At 28.6% G+C, this 21,850-nt stretch overlaps 1 protein-coding gene across 6 annotated transcripts in view; it reads left to right on the forward strand.

Moving 5' to 3' along the window:
* Nucleotides 1–21,850, forward strand: part of LOC107454397 (uncharacterized) — an 88,814-nt gene that overhangs the window by 63,540 nt on the left and 3,424 nt on the right. For 5 of the 6 annotated variants that reach the window (XM_016071590.4, XM_043046521.3, XM_043046524.3 and 2 more), the window contains 11 exons: nt 869–1,017; nt 1,856–1,973; nt 4,722–4,991; nt 5,583–5,672; nt 6,574–6,791; nt 7,293–8,868; nt 10,867–10,990; nt 14,430–14,808; nt 16,916–17,435; nt 18,062–20,521; nt 21,108–21,396. In XM_016071590.4, coding sequence (XP_015927076.1) covers nt 869–1,017; nt 1,856–1,973; nt 4,722–4,991; nt 5,583–5,672; nt 6,574–6,791; nt 7,293–8,868; nt 10,867–10,990; nt 14,430–14,808; nt 16,916–17,435; nt 18,062–20,521; nt 21,108–21,396 — 6,193 coding nt within the window. The remainder of the gene's footprint in view (nt 1–868; nt 1,018–1,855; nt 1,974–4,721; nt 4,992–5,582; nt 5,673–6,573; nt 6,792–7,292; nt 8,869–10,866; nt 10,991–14,429; nt 14,809–16,915; nt 17,436–18,061; nt 20,522–21,107; nt 21,397–21,850) is intronic. The other variant, XM_016071591.4, reaches the window with a different exon arrangement.

Raw genomic sequence — 21,850 nt, forward strand, 5'->3', positions numbered from 1 at the left:
AGAAACTAGTTTATCATCCTCTACCCTTCCAATTCCAAGATAATAATATAATTATTTTTTTTACTTTCTAATATGTCCCCTAAGAATTTTCAAGATACATTCTTTCAAAATGTTATGTATTAACAAATTGACAATAAGAATTATGAACTGTGTCAAAGATTTAAATTTTTTTAGGACAGTATTAAAGATTAGACAGAGTATTTTCCTGAAAAATAGAGAAAAGAATGTGAAGGGTTAATTTGGAAAACTATTTTTTTTAAAAGTTTACTTAACAGTGTATTTGTATGTTTATGAGAAGTTAAACTTTTTAAAAATAAATCTTTTAAAAAGTTACTTCGTTTATTTCTTTTAGAAAACCTGTACAGTTCTGAATACTTACATTGATCTGCTTAAATTAATTTAAAAATTTAATCAACTTACGCTGCCCTTTTAAATTAAAAGAAATCATCCTACTCTGTAAGTTACTGTAAACACTATAAGTTATGGAGTTTTATCTTAAATTTTATTTGATTATTTAATTTTATTGCATGATAAATATAAGACTTTTGAAAATATCAAAATATGGTAAAAATTGTTGGTTGATTCTAGCAACTAAATCATCAACATTTATAAACCTTTTTGTGTATTTTTTGCATTCCATATTTTATTAATACAATATACACAGTAATAATGTTATGTAAATGTTGATTTTTTTTTTGATTTATAAGATTATTAGTGATATTCATATTTTTGTTTATTTTCTCATAAACAAAATGATTTTCTAGAAATCATTTAAAGTAAATCTTACTTCTCTATAAATTTAATAATAGTTATCAAGAATTTGTATATGCCTTATGCATTGCAATCATATTTCTGCAACTTTCAATAGCTTTGTGGATGAGTGGACCAAGTAGTATTGGGGAGAAAGACCCTTTAGATGGTTTTGGTGCTGATGATACTGAAAGTATAATGAGCTTCAGTTCCAGTACAGCAACAATGAGCTCTAGACGAACACATTCACATCAGCTCGGAACAAAGGTATTGTTGTATCACATGATGCAATTTGAAATCCTATTGTCTTAATACAATTTATTCTATCTAATGAAATTTACTTATATTTCTAAACCAAATGTAACTGTTTAAACCAAATAAAACTGACTTATAATATCACTAAACATAATTTAATTTGATATTGTATGAAAAGTTCGTTTTAGCATTTTTTTTTAGAAATTTGGTAGAGTTTCCTTTATTTTCTGTTGTTGAAATGCCAAAGTTTTGAGATTAAAGTTATTAAAATCAAGTAAATGTAATTATTTTAAACTAAATATTATATATTGTATATTTTTCTTATCGAAGGATGTGAATTTATTATATTTTTAAGTTAATTGGCATTTATTTTCATATTTAAGGCTACATTCAGATACTTCAACTGGTTTTAACATACAGTTTCATTTATTTCTTAATCTTCTAGAATTGTGATAAACTATTATTATGCATTAAAATGTTTTAATTTAACTGGAAAATAAAAAATAACAAACTTTAATATTAAAACAACTAAATATTACTTTCCATTTAGAATGTTTGAAAATTATGATTACTGTTAAGTTTTGGAGTGTTCATTTTAGAACATTTCATCTTGATACAATATGAAAAGACATTTGTATAGTATACTGTCTTTAACTTTTTATATCTTATAGAATTTCAAAAGCACTGGTGTATTAAAGTAAATTTAATACATAATTTAAAAATAATTGTTATAAACTTTAAATAGTTTCAATTAAAAAAAAATCATAAAAATTACATATTTAGCTCTAATATTTTAGTTCGTAAGTTCTAATGAAAAAACTTCTTTTTTATTTTTAAAATACTATTTTAGGTAGAAATGGTGTATTCATTATTATCTATGCTGGGCAGCTGTAATAAGGATGATATGAGTAGAACACTTCTTGAAATGTCCAGTAATCAGGATAGCTGCATTGCCATGAGGCAGTCTGGTAAGCATTATCAGGATAAGATTATCAGCATAATCAGGATACATTTTATTAGCTTTTTACTCTGGAAGTGTGTTTCTTAGCTCAATGTTGGCTTACATTATAAAGAAGAAAATATATTTCCTATTTATGCTTCTGTAACAGCAATTTTTTTAGCTAGACATTGAAAATCAGGCTTTAGAAGCTCTTGACATATGTTAAAATCTTACACGAATTCAAACTATTTTCCTGACCTATTTTCATAATTTAAAGAATTTCATTGTTTGCAATGCATTATTCATCAAATATAAATGAAACCTCATTATTTTGTTACTAAAATATTTTTTTGGATAATTTATTTATATTTGATTTATTTTGAAGAATATCAAATATAAGGCAGGTAAATGAGTTAAACTGTTATCATTTTCAGTAATGTTTGATGAATTACAAGCTATAGCACTACTCAAAATTTAAAATTATTACTTTATTAGAGTTATTAGTAGTAGAGTATCCGTGGAATTAATATGTATGCTGTAATTAATGGATATGATATTTTAAAATTAATAATTAGAATCCAGCCAAATCTTATTAAAATTTTTTTACATATACTTGTAAATGAATATAATCAGTGCATTTATATAAAGATTGTTAATTTGTTTTATGAGGTAAATGTAAAAAAGTATATAATTTAAAAAAAACATGCTGTCATTATTAAAATTTTAAAGCATGGTTTCAAAAATGTTTTTTTTAAATATTATATTTTTATGTCATTACTGTTTAGTTGAATACAATAAAAAGAGTATTTATATCATGATTATGAGTAGTTTCATGTCATATCATCTTTTTTTCCCAGACATTATTAATGTTTTAAATGTAACTTATTTCATCTAATTTATTATTATCTGTTTCTACAAATCTATATTTAAAAAAAATAATACTTGTAAATAGTTAAAGGTCCATACAGCATGTGTGTTGTATCTGATAAAAAGAAAAATTATACTCTTGAAATATTAGTCAAAATTTTGATTGTGCTTTTACAGTTTCAAATTTCAATTATTGCTCTTTTATAAATGAAGGGTCTGAGGCAATATAGTAATTTGATATTTTTTCTAACATAGCATTTTAACTTTAAAACTAATACTTAGTATTGTTTCCAGAGAGTTAATATGTTTCAGTGGAATTTCCTCTAGATAACAACCAATACACAAATACATCTTATACATATGGAAATCATGGTGTTTTAAACAAAAGAAATGCTATTCTGTGCAATTTGAGAAGGAGGCTCATACTGTTCTCATTATACTGTTTCCATTCCCCAAACTTTTTTTGAATTCCAATAGTTCTAAAAATGACAATTTCAGATGATTATGAAGTTATGTGATAAAAATGTAATTTAAGCTATAGTATGTGATTTTATATCAGCTGAATGTTAGTATCATCTGATGCACATTTGTTAGTTTTTTTCCCTTCATATTTAACAGGCTTATAAGTATTTTAAATTTTCATTTCAGTTACTAAATGACTTACTGTAGATTTTATTTTGTATTAGCTTGCATTTTTTAAAGTCATTTAATGTAGGTATCAATTTAAAAAAATGTGTTAAATTATGTTTATTAAAAAAAATGGATAGGAGAGAATTATTGAATGAACAATTTAAATTTTGTTCTGTAAAGTTATTTTCAAAATATTAATGTTCTGATATTATAATTCTCTTCTTTCATAAAAAGAAAATTCTTAACGATCTTGTGATATGATATTTCACTTGATTTTATTCAAGAATTGATAGCCTTTCAGTAAATTTCTGTTATATGTATAGTAAAACATTTTGTGAGGTGATCCATATTTTTCATGTCTTAAAAGTAAAAGCCTCTGAATTCTCTTTGTGACTTGTTTTAATGATTGAAATATTGTTCTGTGAAATGAGTTCCTGATTGATGTCTATAACCAATTAATTATTTACTGATTATTTTTTATTTGTTGGCACAATAATAATTTTGTACCTTGTTGAAGACTTTTAGTGTTGCCACTAGTAGGAAATTACAATGCTTTAAATTAAATTTGAATTAAGTAGTATATTTAGTTAGTTTCCAAAATTAGATGCTGTCAAAATTGCCACAATCAAACCATTAGTGTAACAGTGCTATTAAAATTATCTGTTGCAATGAAATTTTCTTAAATTTTTTTATATCATTTCACATTATTTATTTCTCTTTTTAACACATTAAAATTTATTTATTTTTATAGCATGCTGTGTAGCATTTTTAAAGATGCTTGTTTTTGATTTGCGTTTTTTAAAAGTGCTTAATTTTCCCTTTTTCAAAATGAGGTTTTTCCTTTACCATGTTGATTTTCGCTACGATTTATGCAAAAAAAAAACACAGTTCACATTGTTCTATTCAACGTTTTCACAATTCATTCAACCCCAATCTATTTCGGCATATTGTCAGTCCGTAGCGTAGGAAAACAATTCAAACTTCATGATTTTTGACAATTGTCAAAAACATAGCCAATTTTTTTTTTTTTTTGACATGACGGTTAAAACAAGATAAAACCATCAACTTCCAACCCTGCCTAATTATGATATTTTTTAAAGTGCTTAAAAATATTTTTTGAGTGCTTATTTTTTGTTGAATAATTTGGTTATGCACCCTGTTTAATGATTAGTTTAATTTTCTTCGTAATGATGCTATTTATAATAATAAATTATTCAATTGCATTTATATTGTACTTAACCTACATTTATAGATACTATATTGTTTACTTATATTTTAGGCTGCTTACCCCTTTTGATACAATTATTACATGGAAGTGAACGGGACCAAGTGAGTGTAGCTGAACAAAGAAGTTCTGAAAATGTCAAATGGGCTGTGAGAGAGGCCCGAAGAAGGGCCAGCCAAGCATTACACAACATAGTGCATGCACACCCTGATGACAGAAGAGGACGACGTGAAGCTAGAGTTCTAAGACTTTTAGAACAAATTAGAGATTACTCAGATTTTCTAAGAGATTTAGGTTCTAGCAACGTGGATTTCTCTCATAATGGTAAAAATGTATTATATAGCTTACCTAGTTCAAAATTATTATTCGAATGACAGTTGTTTTAATTTAATTGACATCTGTACAACTTCAACAAGAAGAAAGTCACCCTGAATTTTATTGGTTTTAAATTTTAAGGAGTATGATTTTCACAATAAGAAATGAAGTTCAATATGTGTTTATTTTAAAAATATTATAAATATATGGTGGAAATTAATGATTCTATTTTTTTAGAAATATATTTTAAAATTTAATTTCATATGCTGCACCAATATCTTATTTTAAGCTATCATATGTTAGGTGTATTTTACAAATTAAATATAAAGCCAATAGATGCTCATTTTGAATGAAATTATGATAAATCAATAGTGCCGGGAAATTTAAGAGCCTGTAGGTAGTACTTAAGAAACTGCACACAGTACTTTAGATATTTTAAGAACTGCTACATGTATAACAGCTAAATCCCATCACTAACAAAATATATCTTATTAAATTTTTCTATCATCACAGAAAGACAAATTCTAACTTGAACTTTGAATGGTATATTTATGAATTATATTTAGTCTTTTTTTATTTACCAAAACATGTTTTATTTAGAAAACTTGGACTTGCATCCCGGTCCTGCTATAGCTGCTCTCATGAAACTATCTTTTGATGAAGAGCATAGGCATGCCATGTGTCAGCTAGGTATTTAATTATATTTCTTAATTGTTTACTGTTTTTAAATTGTATATTTAGTATTCTTAATTTTTGTCTTTCAGTTATCACACGTTTTTATTAAAAAATTGGTTTAACCCTTTTGCGCCTAACGGGACACATACGTCTCAAGCAAATTTCAAAAAAATCTATTGCTTCTCTGTCTAAGGATAGACTTTCCCACCACTCCTTCCATTATTTTTGAAGGTATTTTCATTCACAGAACATAGATGGCACTACCGTACATAATGCAATTCTTGCATTTTCGAAGTGTTATAGCAGCTCATTCCATACTGTGTGAACGTAAATAGTTTAGTTTTGGAAAATACAGCCTATTTTCGATAAAATTTTGATTGATCTATAAATCTAAGGTCCGAGAAGTTACTCACGGAGCGGATTACCTCTAATAAGTGGCAAAGTTTTACTAACACAGTATCCCAACAGTCCTATGTGATCATTGGTTTTCTTTACAAAATTATTCATTGATGACTTCTGGGACACATATGTCCCAGTTGTCAGGACTGATAGGACATAAATGTCCCAGTCCTAAATCAGTGTTTAAAATCTTCCTAAAAATATAACATCTTAGTTTTAGAAAAAAATAATAATAATAACCTCGTCGCAAAAGAGTTAAAGAAATGAATCATTTATAATAAAATTTGATTTTAAAAAAAATCATAATTTGTATCAAAGTAAATAGTTCATTAAAACAAAGTTTTATAGGATATTGATTGACCACTATAATATAATAGTTATTTATATCATTGTAAATTTCTATGTGAAAATAACTTTATTTTTGAGGTTATTTTTAGTAATTTTTCACTTCATTTTACTTTTATATTATTAAGAAATATATAAATTGATTTTTTTGGAATGCATTTGTATCTCATAGGTGGTTTGCAAGCCATTGCTGAGCTTATTCAAGCTGACCATGAAGTTCATGGGAATACAAGTGACCAGTTCTGTGTTACTGTGAGACGCTATGCAGGAATGGCTCTCACAAATTTAACATTTGGAGACGGAACGAACAAAGCTTTACTATGCTCCATGAAACCTTTCATGCAAGCTTTAGTAGCACAATTACATTCACCCAACGAGGACCTCCGACAGGTGAGCTTTTTCTTCAGTCACATCACCATAACTGTAAATAAGTTTGAAATAAATTAACTTTTAACATGTTAAGTGAGGATCATTAGTCAGTATCAAGCATATCATTTATTCATGACAATTTTCTGTATTAATTACTTAAAACTAAAATTTATAAAATCAAATTTTTTTGGGGTAGATCATGCCTTACCTAGTTATATCAATTGTTGATGGGGACGCTTGTTTATAACATCGAACTGCCTAATATTATTAAATTAAACATATTTTTTAGCTTTAGGACCTAGTTGTGCCACTTATTTAAGCTTTGTGTGAAATACTATTCTTTAATTTTATGATTGCTAAAAATCAATGTTTCTCTTGTCAGCTCTGATTGGAGAGATCAGAAATTATTTGTTGGTTTGTTGGAACTAACAAATAAGAACATTTATCATGGAAATATTAAATTTTATTTATAAATATTATATTTTTTGTTTTACTAATTAACATCTATTGTCCATATTTTAGGTTACTGCAAGTGTTTTACGTAATCTGTCCTGGAGAGCTGACACTTCAAGCAAAGAAATTCTGCGAGAAGTGGGAGTTGTCACTACCCTCATGAAAGCAGCTATGGAAGCCCAGAAAGAGTCTACATTGAAAAGCATTCTGTCAGCGCTGTGGAATCTCTCTGCTCACTGTAGCATGAACAAAGCAGATATCTGTGAAGTAGAGGGGGCCTTAGAATTCTTAGTCTCCACTCTTACCTATAAAAGTTCCTCAAATACTCTTTCTATCGTTGAAAATGGTGGTGGAATACTTCGAAATGTGTCCAGCCATATTGCTGTTCGTGAAGACTACAGAGCTACTCTAAGGCAGCATAAATGCCTTCAAACTTTACTGTCTCACTTAAAATCACCTAGTTTGACAATAGTTAGCAATGCGTGTGGTACTTTGTGGAATCTTTCTGCAAGGTGTGCTGAAGACCAACAAGCCTTATGGGAAATGGGAGCTGTTGGCATGCTCAGGAATCTAATTCATTCAAAGCATAAAATGATATCCATGGGAAGTTCAGCTGCTCTAAAAAACCTTCTTGCAGCTAAGCCAGATGGTATGGGTATTAGCTTAGGATCTCATTCTGAAAATGGACACCATGTAAATGGTGGATCACCCAACATGCCTTCTCTTCTAGTCAGAAAACAACGAGCTCTTGCTGCTGATCTTGATGAAGATCTCGCTGAAACCTGTGATAACATTGATAGTCCTAAAACCAGTCCCACCCCTAATGGCGATATCAGCAAGAAGCTTGCATATGAAACAAATGGATTTAGTTGCCTTGATCGTAAGCCTCAGTTTCTTTCTTATCTCCCAGGTAGAATGTACCACAGTATAAATGGACATGTAGGTTCTCCTGTCCGTGTTCCTCGATCAGAAAGCAAAGATAGCCTCGGAAGCACTCGTTCTGAACCTCCCCATTATAAAGCACAGCGAGAGAGGTTTAAAATATTTGTTAACAACAATCGATCGATGCCGTTCGATGGTAGAACTGTTCATGAGAGACCAACTGAATGGAAGGAAAAAACTAATCTTCCCTTTGAAAATAACAGCAACGTTGTCTTACAAATGTTTAGGCATTTGCAATCTGGAACAAATAGCTATGAATCGCCTGAGGTCAAGACAAATGGACATGCAGAGTTATCCGATGGGGAAGACAAACCAGCTGTCAGGCCAAATACTTTGTTGTCTCCTAAAAAGAATGCTTGGGGATTAAGGAACAACAGGATTGCGCAGAAAAGAAGCATGCATAATAATTTGTCACAACATTTAATACATAATGGCTTTAATCATTTAGACACAAATGGATTTGCTTCTGATTCTTCAAATGTAAGTGATAAAAATGTGCTGAGTAGTATAATAGAATTCCCAGGAAATAAACGAGTTAACTCTACTGAAAAATTCGAAAGAAGTTATACTCATTCAAACAGTTCATTTATTCAGGAAAATGGAATTCATGAAAATGAAGTAAAAGAAAAACCTAGAGGTGTAGTTTTGAGACACAAGAAACCTAGTGACTGTATGTCAACCTCTGCAGTCACTGTGAGTAAAGGTAAGATTTTTTTTAAAACGTAAAAATTTTTGTTATTTGATAATTTATTGTTTTTCTTTCAAAAGTATTACCAGCTGACATCATATTCGCTCAAGGGTCACTTTTAAATTAGTTACTGAAATTCTTAATTTAGATCCCTACACAAATATACATTCAGTTTAAAAAAACTTTTAAAATACTGATTGTATATTTTAAGATCATACTAAGAAATTTATTAAAAAATGATTAATAAGGCACTCAGATTTATTAACCTATTGAGTGTGGAATGGGTATTTGTATAAACTGTTATGAACTACCCAAAAATAAATAAGTAAAAATAAATGATGAAAAAATAAATAAGCGGTGTTGTTGATAACCTATAAATTTTTTGTTATTATTCTGTTTCGAATGAGGAGGTGTAAGAAATCTGTAATGCGGAACTTTATTAGAAATTTGTTGATGAGACATAAATTTTTTTTATAGTTTCGAACAGTGAAGAAAATATGTTTTCAACAGCTACCTTTCTAGCCACATTAACTGACATAAGTACAATTAAAAACTTTCTTTATTTCCAAATTTGACTTAGGTAATGGATTTCTTTATTTTTTATTTATCTTAAGAGAATGAGCAAAAATTTTATAGATATTTTAATTTTGCATTTTTTCTTTATCACATACATTAAATAGAAATTTATTTATGCAGTAGGTAAAAAATATAGATTCAGTTTCTATTTGGAATTGATTGTTCAAAATTTTTGTTATACAATGTATTGTGTGCGAAATAAAACTTATTAACTTTTTGATCTAACTATTAGATTGTCATGTAATAACATATAATCTTAATGGTCAAAGGCATAACCTTAAATACAATATGTTAATTATTTAGTGTAGACAACTTAGAAAAAAAAGTCTTTATTTTTAATAAGCAATTGTCTTTTTTTTTCCCTACTGATAGGGATTATGGACAATGAAAACATAAGAACAGCCACAATTTGAAAAATACGGTTCCAATAGTTTAGTCAAGAATACATTTGGAAGTTTTGTCTTCTTAAAATTAATTTTATTTTTTCAGTATTTCAAGTTTCAACATACTCTTGGTACAATTTGAGCATTTCAAAATAAAAATTTGCACACAATTACACAGCTGCCAACTGTTTTGGGCCAATTTTTCGGATTTGTTCCTAATTTTTAAATCTAATCTGATATTTTTATAAAAAATCCGAATTTTCATAAAATTGCAATATTGTTGCTTTTGAACCAATCCCTTGGTCTGATCGTTGCAAGCACGCTTCCTGTGATTATTCTGCTGAAGTAATTTTTAATCGCTTTTTATTGGAAAATACCATTCCTATAGTTATTGTTGATCATTTCACTAAATTGAATCTTAAACAACTATTATTATTTTTTAAACAATGTATAGTAGTATTTAAACACTTGCATCAGAAATATTTATGATGTAAATTATTATTTACCTGTGTTTTATAATTTGGAGAATAATAATTATATATTTATAGGGAATAGTTGTTTTTATCTATTATACCGGTATTCCTAATTATTAAATATTAATATTATAAATTTCTCACAAAAGATAGTGTTTATAGTTTTGTTTTACTAATTTACGATGTAAAGTATTTAAATATGTGTCTATTAATGTTATTATTTAGTAGTTAAATTTTTGTCTTATTCTCGTAATTGGCGCGTATAATTTTGTCTCATATGTTCCTAATTTTTGAATCCTAAGGTTGGCAGCTATGCAATTACAAAACTCATTTATTTATTTTAGTTATGAACAAAACAAATTTTGTGTAAGTTACACAAATTTTTACATTAATTTAAACCATGTTATTTTAAATGACAAAATCCAACATTTGAGCAGAATCGATCAATTAATTTCTGAGTTAACAAATTTCAAAAAGTTTTGTCTTAAAATTTTTATTTCTCAGGGAGTATTTGACTTATTTTTCTATCTCTTAAATTTATCCTATTTATTTTTAAAAAAAAGTGCTTTACATTTCTTTAGAAGAAATGAGTGATGCAGCAAGTGGTGATCCAACATCCTTAGTGGTGTCTAGATGTAGCTCCTTAAGCTCACTTACAAGTTGTTTTCAACATTCTGCTCGAAGTTCCTGGGTCAGTGATGTCAGGTAAATGAGATCTTAATGTCTTAGCAATAAGTAACAATATTTTTTAAAAACATTTTTTAAAACTCTACGCATTTATGTTTATCGCAGATATAAGCAATCTTCTATTCATTATAAAATTAATTTGATTATGTAACTATAATTTGATTTCAATAGTTCTTAAATTTAAATATTATTTTGTAATACTTAATTTCTTGTTATAAAGATAAACTAGGTATGAAATTTAAACAAAATTCTGTTTTTTTTTCTTCTTCTCAAGACAGATTAATTAGGATCTAACAATAAAATTGTGACTAAATTTAGGTAATAGTTAGTTAGCATTTGAAAATTCAGAAAAAATTAAATTGATACCGTCTTTTTACTTCCTTTTACTGTGCATTAAAGCTTTTGAATGTTATGTACTTAATGTTTAGTATGTTTCTTGTATATTATTAAAAATAATTAAATGAACACTATTTCCATCCTAAAAAATAACAATAGATCCTCAATTATCTTGAAAGGAACCAAAGTTTTGACCAGCTAGGTCACTTTAGGAATTGAAGAAATTTTTGAAATGATTTGGCCTAAATTATTTAAAGCAAAACAATTATTTGTCCTAAAAAGTTAGTGAAGAAATGTAATTGTTAGATATTACTTTATTAAATTCAAATAAGCATATTATTTAAATTTTGAAATTTTCGTTCGTTCGTTTCTAATCCCCAAGAGGTCCATCCCAATTAGATCAAATCCATGAGTCCAAAAATGTCCAGAAAGTCTAAAAACAGATGAGGCCTTGAAAAAACCTTCTCTATCTTAAAATCGATACAGTTTAGAATATGCTCGGGCGAAGCCTGAGCAGTCCTACATTTAGTGCAAAGTCCAAAAGTCTTTTCGCCCCTGGACATACAAGAGACACCTCAAGTGACCACTTGCAAAGCGAGAGAAACAAGTATGCTGGCTTCTAGGTCCCTCAAAAAGCAAGGCACCTCCAGGACATTTTCTGAAATACCAACTATGCGGAGGAGGAAGCCTCCAGAGGTCCATAAACATTTTTTTGCACTCTGCAAAGACCTCATTGAAAGTGGAAGGTATATCTGGCTGTAAATGTTCCAAAGAAGCATCTTTAGCCAGTGAGTCCGCCATCTCGTTACCTTTGATTTAAGAGATTTTCCCTTAGAAGATAGAGACTGTGGTATACTTGTCGAACTTGGCCCTCTGCTCAGACTCATGGTACGGGGGGAAGTGCTACAGATTCTGTTGGCGGAAAGTGACCTGGAGCAACTAAGGTTAAAGACTGATTTAGCTCCATAGTTTCACCTGCTGGCATTAGCTTGGCATAATGGAATGGCCTTCACGTCTAGGGTGGCCCTACCAGGAGCTAAGCTCCATACTTCGCCCTAGATTTGAAATGCTACATTTTGAAATTAAAATACCAGTGTCTTTAAATTTATAAATCATATGGAGGTTGTTAAAATAATTTTATATTTTTGAAATTTAAAATTTTCATAAATTTCAGTTATTCATTTTTATTTATTATGTATTGTAAAATTATATCGATATTTTGTAAGTTGTTAGGATTAAGATAAATAATAAATACCTTTAAATGATTAAGTGTTTAAAAGTAATTTTACATCTTAGTTTGAACACTTAAGTATTATTTGTTGTAATCAAATATTTTTAAAACATGATTTAGATGTAAGGATGCTAATAGTTATGTTGAATATATTTTCATTTGTGTAAATTCTCGTTATTATTTTTGGTTTAAAAAAATCAATTCTATTTGTAGATTTCAGAATTTTTTTAATATATATATTTTTTTTAACTTCTCTCTAATATATACTCTACTCTCTAATGTTCACAAAAATATACTCTTCACAAAATTCTGATGTTAAAAAAACCAACCATTTACAGCCACATTAATTCAACCTAAATTTATGAAAACTTGTAACAAATAGCTAATGGCAAAAATCAAGCTGGTCTTTGTTTCTCTCTTTTTTTTTTTTTTTTTTTTTTGCGTTTAACTAATTCTAACAAATTAGACTTGTCAAATTCCAAATTCTGCAAATATCTATAAATATACAAATTTTTTTAGTGCTTCATTCTTTAAAAACAACAAGATGTATAAATATGTTAAAACATATGAAACTAAATGTATTCAAAATAGTAATACATTGAGTTTTAAATGCAAAAAATAATTCAGAAAAAAAAAGAGATTTTTTAAGGATTCCAATTTCCAATATTATTGAATTCCTGCACACAATTCTGTATTTGATTTTATTTAAGTAATTTTGTAAGGAAAAAAGGAGCTATAAGTTAAACAACTTTAAATATATATGAAATAGTATTTGAAGATTAGATTAGGTGTGGTCTCTGACTTATTGGCACATAGCCATTGTGATAATCTATTATTCACTATAATGAAATCGATTGCTGAATTGCTTTTCTTTTTTAAGTAAGCCTGGTTAACATGACATTTCTGCTATTACTTTATGAAAAGTTTCTTTTTGGAGAACTTGTACTGATATTTTGGCTTCTGCATGGGTCTAACTTAGCATTTTATTGTTCATGCAAAATAATTTTCATTAATTGAATATGACATTTAGTGAAAAATATTTAGTCTGTTCTATAAAATATATAACCATTTTACTTATTTTGTTATGTAATCCTTACCTAGTAAAAAAGAAACACTTCATTCAATTTTGGCATTTGAAACTATGTGGTGATTGATATTTATTGGGTGATTATGGAGATTCTTCAAATTATGGAAGAAATGTCTGATATTTGTATAATGACTGAAATTTCATAGTACAGTAGTTTATACTTAATATTTGCTGATAAATTTTGTATTGAAATATTAAAAAAATTATGAACATTATTTATAAATAGCTTATTTATGAAATTTTAAAATTTTTGTGTGTTATTTTTTATTTAAATCTCATATTACAGATGAAGATTAAAATTTAAAAAGAATATATTTTATGTTATTTTAATGCAGTATTGTTTTAAAACCATAAATGTTTATAAGTCTACTATCCATTGTTCTAAATGAATTTCTTTTATTTATATCTTTTTAATTTTTGTAAAATTTGCATAATTAGCATGATTGATATATTTAAGTATGATTGCTATATATAAAGATTTGCAGTTTGTCGGACTTCTATTGTACACATACATAAGAAATTGTAAACAAGTATCGATTTAATTTGTTAATTTTTTAATGTTCTTTTTTGTACAAAATACATTTTCATACAGCTTTTTTTTCATGACTTTAGTAGTAGCATATTTACTGAGATTTTGTTCTTTTTCCACTACATACCTGCATCATTTCTAATTTTTAATTTTACATTGTGCAAAATAATTTCACACTATTATTCTATTTTAATTTTAAAATTTATGTTCTTTCATCAAAAATATATAAAATTTTATTTCTTAATTAAATTTTCTTATTGTCAATTCATTTCAGCCAAAGAACAAGTGCTGTAATATCTCCGACAGATCTTCCGGATTCCCCTGGATATTGCACAACAGAAGAAAGGCCCCGAATTTCCGAATTTACAGATAAAGTATCAGATGCAGACGCCAGAGGACTTATTCGACCCAGGCCTGCCTGGCCTTCTGGTTCTACTCAACCTTCCACCGATTCTCTGCCTAGTTCTGTGAAAAGAATGTCTCTGGACAGTGATGTGTTTGTTCAAAGTAATGAAGCCATGCAACCCGAACTCTCTACTGATCAGTCGGAAAACTGTGATATTTTAGACTCACCTTCTTCAATGAAAACCATACCATCTAGACCTCAAAATAGCCCTATTTCTCCTGAAAAAGATCAATCTTCCAGTCAAGAAGTAAGATTTGATTTGTGCATTTTCTTTTAGGTTTTTGTTTTATTATTATGTACATTTACTTTTTGTATTATCTTATTAAATAGATGCTATATATCTACATTTTAGACTTATACTTAAAAAAGGGATTGTAATTCTGCTATATTTTTTAAAAAAATGATTTGAAACTTTACATTTTAAATCTGGTTCGGAATAAATTTGAAAGAACAAAAAAACTGAAGTACTATTTTTATTTAAACACATTAACCGAGTAAAATGCATATGTAGAATTTAATTTAGCTTCTCAAATAAAAGTAAATATTTTTAATAAATATTGTTCAAAGCGCAGAGAAAACATGGAAAAAATTATAGAAAGATGAAAAAAGAAGAAGAAAATTATTAAAATAAAATATCCATATTTTCTTTTAATAATTTTCTTCTTCTCTTCTTCTTTTTATCCTTTTTGTATTTATTGTGCTATATATATATATATATATATATATATATATATATATATATATATATATATATATATATATATATATATATATATATATATTTATAAAAATTCTAACTTACTAATATTTCTACCAACTGGGTAAATGTGTTATAATGCAATGTGTAAATATGTAAATTTAACTAATCATTGAAATGAAAAATTTGTTTTATTTGATCTTCACTTTGCATTTTAAAAAAAATATAAAAACTTTTTTTGTCCGAGGCGTATCTCTTCTGCAGAATTTCTTGTGCAGTAAAATGAAATTAACGATCATTATGAAAATAATCTTATTCTAAATGTAAACAGATTTTTCATAAAAGATTCTGTATCTTTTTACCTATTTTTTTTAAATTTAAAAAAAAAAATGAAACTAACCACTTTTTCAGTTCATTTCAGTTGCTACAAATTTTGCTAGAGAAAAGGGATAATAAAATTGTTTTACTTTTAACTTATTTTACAAAACTTGGTTATAGAAAAAAATGCCTTTTCAAGAAAGTTGAAAAAAAGAAGTATATTATTATTCACATATTTAATATATATATATATATTGTAAACTTTTAAGAAAATTAAATGTATCTGAAATAATATTATATATTTTGAAATATTTTTCTGGCCTATACAATTTTTTAATGTTCCCAGATACTGACTTTATCCCATATAGATTTATTAGCATAATTATTTGATATATTTTTGCCTCAAAAGTAATAAGCATTTTATTCTAAATATCTTAAATCTGATTTTTTTACATGCCAGTCACCAGTTTTTCATGAATATTAAGATTGTGCAGTGATGTTGATAATTTATTTGAAAAACTGAATATGTCCGTGTACAAATAAAAGAAAAATTAATTGTAAAATGTCTGCAAATAATAAATTAAATGCCAATTTGTGTAATGCTTGCAAGTATGGATGAAAATTAGGCTTATTACAAAAAATTCTAAAAATTTTCTGGGCCTTGAAATGGCCATAAAATGTAGCAATTTTAAGGTTGTAAAAAGAAAAAATTTCTGATAATACTTGCTATTTCAACTTTTATGCCGCAAGAGCTTTAAGAAAATTTTTTCTTAGAAACTTAAGTTTGATGTGTAGTTAATGATTACAATGTTTATCTAAAGATTCTGCATTTTTTAAATTTTGTATTTTAAATTTTTTGATACATTTGTTTAACCCCTTAACGATCGGTTAATTTTCAAGAAAACGGTCATAAAAGTGTCTATTTTGCCAAATACACGTATTTGATTGGTGCTGACATCTAGTTTAAAATAAACTAACTATCTACAATTGCCTTAAAAATATCCTGGTACTGCCATCTGTTGTGTAAAATGTGAAATAAAATGTTTTCCGGGGAATAGAAATGAATTAGATTTATTCTTATTGAGACTGAACACTCCAGCCCGGAAATTTCACAGGAGCAAGAAATAGAGGGCGAAACCTCACCCATCATTTCCACGGGAGCAAGAAGGAAAGCCCCCATAAAACCTAAATTTTTCTTTGGAGATTCGATTTTTTTTTTCTTTTTGTAATATTATGCTATGATAGAATGCATTGCTTTTTTTCCATTAAATGTGACTTTCAATGGACTAATTAAACTAAATAATTAATTTTGGTTATTAATTATTATATATACTTTCAGAGCTCAACCTCCTTAGAAAATGATGATCAACAAGAAAAAGCTGGGGACAATGATTTAGTCGCAGCTTGCATCAGCTTAGGAAAGCCTTCTGCTGTAGAAAGCCCGCAACAGACAAGCAGGACTCATTCTAAAGGAAATAACCTCTGTTCTTCTCTCTCTCAAATCCGCAGTGGAATTCCCATAAAATCAAGACTGACTCAATCACTTCCTTCTCCTAATAATCCTGATGCAACTTCAACAAATGCTGAATCCCATAATTTTAATATTCAAAATGAAGATCAATCTCTGTGTGATGACAATGATAATTTGGTTTTGGAATCAGAAAATGTCAACTCTAGTCCCAAAAAAGAAGTTCAGCGTATCTCAGATTTTGAACAAAACTTGAAGAAAGCATTTGAATCAAAATTTTTGAATGTATGCAAGAAATTTCCTGCTTTAAGTCATAAAAGCAGTTTTGAGCAGTCAGATGAAAAGCCTTCTTGTTCTTCATTTAGCACACCCTCTTATTCTAAATTTGCAGGTCAGAAATTTTATTTAGTTTTCTGAATTCTGTAAAAATTAAATAAAATAAATTTAACTAATTTTTTTATTTATTTATTTATCTCAAATTGATTTAACATGTCTCGCCATATGGGCTACATTATGATTAAAATTGAAATATGTATTAATATTAAGAAGTGTTAGTTATTCCAATCTTTGGTAATTAACTCTCATTAAATTCTGTTAAAGTTATAAAAAACATTGGTAGTGATGTTAATTTTTTAAAATTTGCACAAAAAATTGATGAATGCTTGTTTTGATATATGCAGAACTCAGACAACCTAGGAACAAAATTTTAATTTTTTACCAATCATGACTAATATTTCAAAAAATTTTAGATTTGTTTTGTATGTAGTTAGTCAACAACTGAATTTTCTTCATTAAAAATATATCATGAATTTGTTGCTTTATCATAAGAGTATCTAAAACATTAGTTTTTGTTAGTTATTTTAATTTAAAATTTTGCCTTTTTGCCGTGTGAGTTAGTTATCTATGAAATATCCAGGTGTCATATATTAAAAATAAGTTCATGAGAATATTTGGTTATTTTTTATTTATTGCTCTGTTTTAAATAAAAATGTCTAATCGGCAATAATTTAATTTTAGGAAGAGGAAAGACATCAATACCACAAATAATTAGAAATGAAAATACAAGTGTAGATGAATTACAAACTCCGAAGCAAAGTCACTTTAAATCGGAAAGTTCACCTGTGTGCAGAGGGCTTCCTACCACAAGTTGCGAACAAAGCCTCAGTCCAAGTACAAAATTCCTTGGACATTCTAGTTCAACAGAAGAAAATGTATCGGAAGATAATATTCTAAGCAGCAGTCCATCTGCTTGTGATGAATCAGAAGGTATTGATTCAGATGACAGGCTAATTGCTGCCAATGCAAAAGCATCTGAAGTAGTTCTCAGAAATAACAGAGTTCGATCTAGGAAAACGAAGGCTAACAGGCGTTCAATGGAAATAAGGCAATCTTCAGAACATTCCAGTGAAGACGATAATAGAAATCCTTTTAATAGAAGTTCGGTAATAATTGCAGATCCTTCAGCTCTTCATATACTATCAGTGCCATCTAGTGAGAATGAAGAGAAAGCAATTGAAGATGAGCGTATGAAAGAAAAGGTATCAATGGGAGTCATACCCGACCTCTTGGAAGGTGCTGCTTACTATGATGGTTTAAGTAGTGAAAGTCATCAACAATCTGAAACTGGTTATGTTGGAAAAGTTGTATTACCGAGGAACATGACTGATTCAATGGAATTGAGAAGAGGAGCATTATTAGTTGCAGCAGAACTGGAAGATGGCATTGAAGACTGCACTCATAGTAGTACCAGCTTTGACTTAGAAAATATGAAACCTCCTTCTTGTATGGCAGAAATGAGTATGACTAGTAGTGGTCTTTCAGATTTGTTGTCAAATGGAAATGGCTGTTATATAAATGGAAAACGAGCTGTAGATCGCAGAAGAAGTATCAAGAGATCTAAAAAAATTAGTAGCAGTCATAGGTTTGTTTTAAAATCTGTAAGGCAAACAATTGCAAATAGTTTAGAATCATCAAAACATAAGGAGAGGTATGAGAAACCTGTTTCTTCATCTACTTCTTTGGAAAATATTAGTATGAAGAGCAGTGGTACATCCGACTTAATTGATAATGTTAACCCTCCTTCAATATTTGAAGATATATCCATGACTAATAGTTGTGCAAGTTTAAATAGCATTAGTTCAGATATATTGGAAAGTAGATCCCAATCATTGGCTGATGCTCGGAGTAGTTCTGAAATGTTTCAAAGATTTAATGCTGCCGCTGCAATGGTGCAAGTTTACTCCCGGGAATTATCCAATATTATGACTAGTAGCATGAAAAGCAGCTGTAATTCTGATTGTTTAGATCTTGTAAAACCACCCTCTATTTTCCAAGATATTGCTGAAGTTACAATTGAAGATGGAACAGATGCTGTGACAGATCCGTTAGTGTCTGACTTTGAACTTGAAGAAGAGCTACCCCATGATGATGAACCATCAATACCTTCAACTAACACTATACATTCCCCATTTTTACATTCTACTCAACGAATTGATGATAGTGCTGAAAACTTAAACAGCTCATTTGATGGTGATAGTTATGTTGATAAGTCACGAATTTCAAGCAAAGGAATTAGTAACTTTAGGCTTGAACCACAAAATGCAACGAAAGCACTTAGTGGTATTCCTACACTTTTGACTGATGATGAATATTCTTCTGGATTTTTCAGCAATATAACAACTGATGAGCACTGCAGTATGGAAAAAGATGAAAATGACTCTTCACCACCTCCTGCTATTCGCAAAGGTCCTCGCATTGTAAAACCAATAAATCGTGAAACTGTGCGCCAAATGCAAGAAAAGAAAAGTGCAGAAAAAGCAGCTAAATCTGTAAGAGGTAGGGCTTCCGGCTCTAGAAACCTTCTTCAACAAGTAACTAGTTCTCGAATTGTTAATGCAAATAAAACTAGTGTGAACAAAGGTGCTCCAACAGTGAGTGGTGTTAGAATGACAAGAACTCAAGCTTTAAGAGCATCCCAGAATAAACAGTCAAGTACTGGACGAGCATCACCTCGTTCCTTTCTAAGCAAACCTCCATCAGCGACATCTAGATCAGCAAATAGAACTGTCAGACAACCAACTGCTAAAGCAAACGTTTCTAGTTCAAAAACTGATGATGAGAAAATGGAAATCAGCAGACCGCAACCTCCTGTTAAGCAAAATACTTTCATCAAAGACGAAGTAACTTCAAAAGTGCCTGCGAGTGCTGCATCGGGTGTGTCTTCCAATCAACCAGTGTTATGTGATGAACGAAATAACAATGAACAGAGTAGCTGTGAAAAAATTTTATCCTCTGGATCAGGTTTCAACGATAAGAGACTTCCTCCTACTTCCCTTGACTCAGCATCAACAAGTACGGGTCTGCAACGAAAACTTAGTGTTCCTATTCAACGAAGGAGTAATGAAAAAGGAAGAATACCAACATCACCGAGTTACCAGGGTATATCATTTCTTGAAAAAGGATCTAGCAAAGTTCCAGGTAAACTAATGAAATTAAGTAACAACATAAAATTGTCTTTCTCTTTCTTTATTTTATGATTTTTTAAAAAAATTATTAGCCTTTAATTTTTTTTGTTTGTCATTTCCTCACTATAATTCATTTTTAATAATTATAAAATAAGCCGTGAGTATGGTTCAGGGAGTCCTTGTGGACCTTGTAATGTCCTTTCTACTTTAAAAACATATTAAGTCTAGGATTAAATTGAAAGGAGTGATTGTGTTTGGCATTTTTTATTTTGTGAGGTGTAAATATAATTTTAAAGCCTTTTTAATATAGTTCCTTATAGGTTTTTTTTTTCTCTTTTGGAAAACATATACTTACTTGATGTTGTGTAGCTATGTTAATTATTTTAGAATAACTTTTTATAAATGAAAATAATTATAAATTGATTCACTTTTCTTCATGACTGTATTATCTTATGTTTAGATGTGTGGAAATAAAATTTTGCTTATATACTTCCTTGTAATCACTTTTAACTGATTTGGGTTCTGATCTACCAGTAAAATCAAAACATTACTAAAATTTTTTTAATTATATGCTTATTACTTTTTTTTTTCTTTTGCAGAGAAAAGAAGCCCTGGAAGCAGTAGCTCAGTTGGTCGTGGAACTGTCCCTGTTAGTGGACGAACTACAAGTTCCAACAGCTTATCATCTATGTCTTCCAACAGTTTCTCCACCAAAAAATCAAATTCTCAAAAAGAAGTGCCAAGTAAAATTTCTTCAATTTGGAAAAGAAGTGAAAGTAGTAGTAGTTCTTCAAATAGTCCTGGAACTGATGCATCAGGTGGTGAAAGAAGTCACCTTAGTGGAGCAAGAAGCAAACCTAACACAGCATCTAAAACTCCTACAGCAAGGTAATTTTTTTCTTCTTTTTTTAATATTTTTATTTAGAGATCTTAATATTATTGCTCGAATTGTTTAAAATTTTTTTATTTTATTTTCATGCTTATATATTTGTTTATTTTTTTAAAAACAGAACTTTCTTATCCTTCAGAACTGTTGCTTCACTTTTCAAGACTACAAAAATAAATCTTTTACAACTCCAGATTTTTGCCTACATAATTGAAATAAAAGATTTTTTTTTTTATCCTTTTTTAAATTTCATTGCTAAAATCAAACAGTTTAATTCTTATCTTCTTTTTTTTCTTAAAATTAAATACTATTGATTACTTTTATGTAAGCAGAATTAGTGGTTCTTAGAAAAGAGATATCTGTGTTTAATTGTATCCGAGAAACAGTTGTCTGAAAATTTTTAAATAAATTTTAATTTCTAATTGTATAATTTTGATTTACGTAAAGTTTTTATAT

The sequence above is a fragment of the Parasteatoda tepidariorum genome, chromosome 6 (assembly GCF_982258835.1).
Source record: "Parasteatoda tepidariorum strain Cologne lab strain chromosome 6, Ptep-v5.0, whole genome shotgun sequence".
NCBI classification, from domain to species: Eukaryota; Metazoa; Arthropoda; class Arachnida; order Araneae; family Theridiidae; genus Parasteatoda; species Parasteatoda tepidariorum.